This window comes from Myotis davidii, unplaced genomic scaffold (assembly GCF_000327345.1).
Source record: "Myotis davidii unplaced genomic scaffold, ASM32734v1 scaffold1031, whole genome shotgun sequence".
Lineage (NCBI taxonomy): Eukaryota > Metazoa > Chordata > Mammalia > Chiroptera > Vespertilionidae > Myotis > Myotis davidii.
Genome location: NW_006283442.1, coordinates 1,974,720 through 1,978,835, shown reverse-complemented (window position 1 = coordinate 1,978,835; position 4,116 = coordinate 1,974,720). Strand labels below are relative to the sequence as shown.

The 4,116-nt window shown below is 41.3% G+C and overlaps 1 protein-coding gene across 1 annotated transcript in view; it reads right to left on the bottom strand.

Annotated features, from left to right (window-relative positions):
* ATP8A2 (ATPase, aminophospholipid transporter, class I, type 8A, member 2) overlaps nt 1-4,116 on the bottom strand; it is a 588,754-nt gene that overhangs the window by 419,126 nt on the left and 165,512 nt on the right. Inside the window, 1 exon segment of the mRNA XM_006753689.2 lies at nt 2,312-2,376. Coding sequence (XP_006753752.2) covers nt 2,312-2,376 — 65 coding nt within the window.

Below are 4,116 nucleotides of genomic sequence, written 5' to 3'. Positions count from 1 at the left end.
GAGGTTTTATTTTAAGACTGTGGATGCCTCAGAAGTAGAAATCACCAGGAAACAAGGGGGCTCCAGGTGCAGACACCCTGGGTGTGCACACACTCTATGTGGATTCATCCAAGGGGTCTGGGCATTTCTCTGCATAGCATGCCACTCTCCTGTCTGCCCATGTGCTGTTTGGCTTCCTCAGTTTTGACTCCCTCCTAATGTTAGCTTGTACTTGCCCATCATGGCAACTTGAGCCACTGCCTCATCAACCTGACTTTTAAAAGGCAGTTCTAATTGGTAACTGGAAAATTATCCTAAGTTTGTTCATTCACTCAGTCAAACATTTACTGAGTGCCTAATTTGTGCAAAGCACTATCTTGAAGGTAGAAATGCCCAGCTTAAAACCAAATCAGACTTTTGATCCATGGAACTTAAGTTCTAAGGAATTAGAGGGAGACAGCCAAAACAGAAAGTATTTCACAAGGACAAAAACACCCCAAACAACCTGATTTTAAAATGGGCAAAGGATTGACTATTTCTCCTAAGATTATATATAAATGCCCAATAAACACATGAAAAGATGCTCAACATCACTAATTAGTAGAGAAATGCAAATCAAAACCACCATGAGATATCACCTCATACCCATCAGAATGCTACCATTAAAAAAATTGAAAACATTTTAATAAAAGAAAATAACAGTGTTTGTGATGATGTGGAGAAATTGAAATGTGTGTACTGTTAGTGGGAATGTAAAATGAACAACAGTTGTAGAAAATCGTGTGGTAACTCCTCAAAGAGTTAAACACAAAATCACCATATGAACCAGCAATTCCACTTCTGGGTATAGTAGAGCCAAAAGAAATGGAAGGATCTCAAAAAGATATTTGTCACCCATCTTCATAGCAACATTATTCATAATTGCCCAAAGGAAGAAGCAACCCAATTGTCCATCATTAAATAATTGGATAAACAAAATGCAATACATACGTACAATAGACTATTATTAAGGCTTTTATTTAAAAAGCAAATTCTGATGCATGCTTCAACATGGATGAAGCTCGAGGACATTTTGCAAAGTGAAATAAGCCAGACACCAAAAGACAAATACTCTATGATTTCACTGATATGAGGTACTTAGAATAGTCAGATTCATAGAGACAGAAAGTACAATGATGGTTTCCAGGGACTGACTGAGGGGTAGGAATTGGGGAGTTATTATTTAAGGGATACAGAGTTTCAGTTTTGCAAGATAAGAAGAGTTCTGTAGATTGATGGTGTTGATGATATACAATATGGACATATTTAAACAGTACAGTTAAAAATGGTTACGAGGTAAATCTGATTACCTTCTTATAATCTCACATTAAATAATAATATCCATATTATTACTATATAAATTTAAACAACTCCTGACACTTGAATTTATCTTTATTTTCACATTTCTTTATCAGAAAGAAAATTCCACAAGTCTCCTTAGTAACCAACACTGGAGGTAACCATCACACTTAACATCCTATATAATAAAAGGCTAATATGCAAATAGACCAAACAGCAGACAACCAGAACAACCAAACAACCAAACAACCAGTCGCTATGATGTGCGCCGACCACCAGGGGGCATGCACAGAACATGGCGGGTGTTGGCCGCGGCGGGATGGTGGAGCAGGTGAGCGGGGGTGCCAGACCAAATCGGGGCGCTGGTCGCTGTCATCAGGGCGAGCCCCTGGTGGTTACTAAAAATTCTTTGCCTCCTGCATCCCACAGTCCAACCCGTCTCTTGCACCTGCTGCCAGCACCAGCCCACTCGCACCCACTGCCAGCACCTGGTGCCAGCCCCAATCGCTCGGTGCTGTCAGCGAGTGTGAGCAGGGCTGGCACCATCAGCATGTGGGAGCAGTGGTGGCGGGAGCAGGCTGCAGGCAGACAGGGGACTGGGGGCCGTGGTGGGAGGGGCCGGGCGGAGAAGCGGAGGATGGGCCGAGACCCACCCCTGTGCCTACCACAGCCTCACAGCCCACAGTTCCTTTTAAGGTGCACAAATTTGTGCACTGGGCCACTAGTAAATAATAACAGGAAGTTAAACTAGATTAAAACTACCCCATTTTAAATGAACAATTCTAAGTGAGTAAGATATTAAGTATTATCAAGTAGCAATGTTCTAAGCTTACTAATTTGATGTTTAAAGATATGACTTTATAACATTCATTCATAAAAACAGAAACAGTTTTACAATAGTTTAGTAAAAAAAATAAACCTAGATAATCAGTCATATTAGAAACAAAGAGTTTAATACAGGTACATCAAATGCAACCTTTGCAAAACTACTTACATCCAAAGAATCTTCCTTCAGTAGGATGAGGGCCATATTCTGTGATACCAACCGGCAGGAATATCCTAAGTAAAAGAAAAGACAACATATGTGAATTTGTCATTCCTTCCTTGAATGTTTTTCAATGGTTGTTTGAATTCAGGCTCCCTTCATATATCTTTCTTATTACCACTTTAAAGCTATCGGTTCATACTGAAGAACTAGGCAAAAGTAAGGGGTAGAAAAGTAAGTTTAAATTGATTTTGATTCTTGCAGGCAGTTTGAACAGAACTGGTTGGGAAGGTCTTCATAACTAATGGCTAAAATAAATACTTGTCAATTTTCTGCAGATTTGTCTTTATCCTTATCCTTGTATAACATTAGGATAAGCCTTGGGCAGGGGTCCTCAAACTTTTTAAACAGGGGGCCAGTTCACTGTCCCTCAGACCGTTGGAGGGCCGGACTATAGTTTAAAGAAAAAACTATGAACAAATTCCTATGCACACAGCGGCGGCAAAAACACCAGGTGGGCCAGATAAATGTTTTCGGCGGGCCGCATGTGGCCCGTGGGCCATAGTTTGAGGACCCCTGGCCTTGGGCTTTCTAAAATAATAGCAAACACTTTAGGGCAGTGGTTCTCAACCTTCTGGCCCTTTAAATACAGTTCCTCATGTTGTGACCCAACCATAAAATTATTTTCGTTGCTACTTCATAATTGTAATGTTGCTACTGTTATGAATCATAATATAAATATCTGATATGCAGGATGGTCTTAGGTGACCCTTGTGAAAGGGTTGTTCGACCGCCAAAGGGGTCACAACCCACAGGTTGAGAACCGCTGCTTTAGGGAGACAAAATCTTACGGTGCCCCTATACTATCAACATGATGTTGCCTATCATCATATCGAGATCCCTCATCTGCTTTTTAAAAAGCAAGTAATTCTCACAACATATTTCAAAGACATACTGTTCTACATTGAGAAAATCACTTTTCCTATCAAACAGGCACTTTCCCTATCAAAGCAATCTCCAGTTCAAGAATTAAACCTGGATTTTAAAAAGAAGTTTGTTTTGGAACAAAAGTCTTTCAATATTAATTCTTTTCAACAATTTCTATCACCTTTTTATATAAAGTTATCTGTATAAATGATGCAGGAGAATCTTTTCCACTTTTCCCCCCAGAAGGAGCACATATTTCCTACGAGGTTCTTTCCTCCTCAGGCTCTGCATTCCTCTCCGGACAGCTGGAGACTCTGCCACACCACACACTCAGAGCGTCTCCAGACTCCTCCCCTTCAAATCCACACACTCTGGGAGCAGGCAGCTCCAGCAAACCCCAGGATCAGAACCCTAGCCCTTCTTTCCAATCACCCTCCACCCTCAGTGCCCCCTGATAGAGAGCTGGCATCGACATGTGATTTTCACCAATCCTCATCTCATTTTATCTCACTGAGAAAGGACAAGAAAAGATGCCTTCTACTTAGAAAACTGGCCCTAGCAACCACTTCTTTCTCAGTACCTTAAGCTAACGGAGCAATGATTTACAGAATATGAAACAAATCATCAACACATAGAATTTCAGCCTTGCAGCAAGTACATATGTGATCATCTCAAGAAAGGGCCTTGCCCAGCTGGTGTGGAACAGTGGTTACAGATCAGGGCACATGGCCAGGTTGTGGGCTTGATCCCCAATAGGGGGCATGCAAGAGACAGCCAATCAATGATTTTCATCATTGATATTTATCTCTCTCTCCCTTCCTCTCTGAAAACAATAAAAATATATTCAAAAGGAGGAGGAGAGGGAGGGGGAGGGGGAGAGGGGAAGA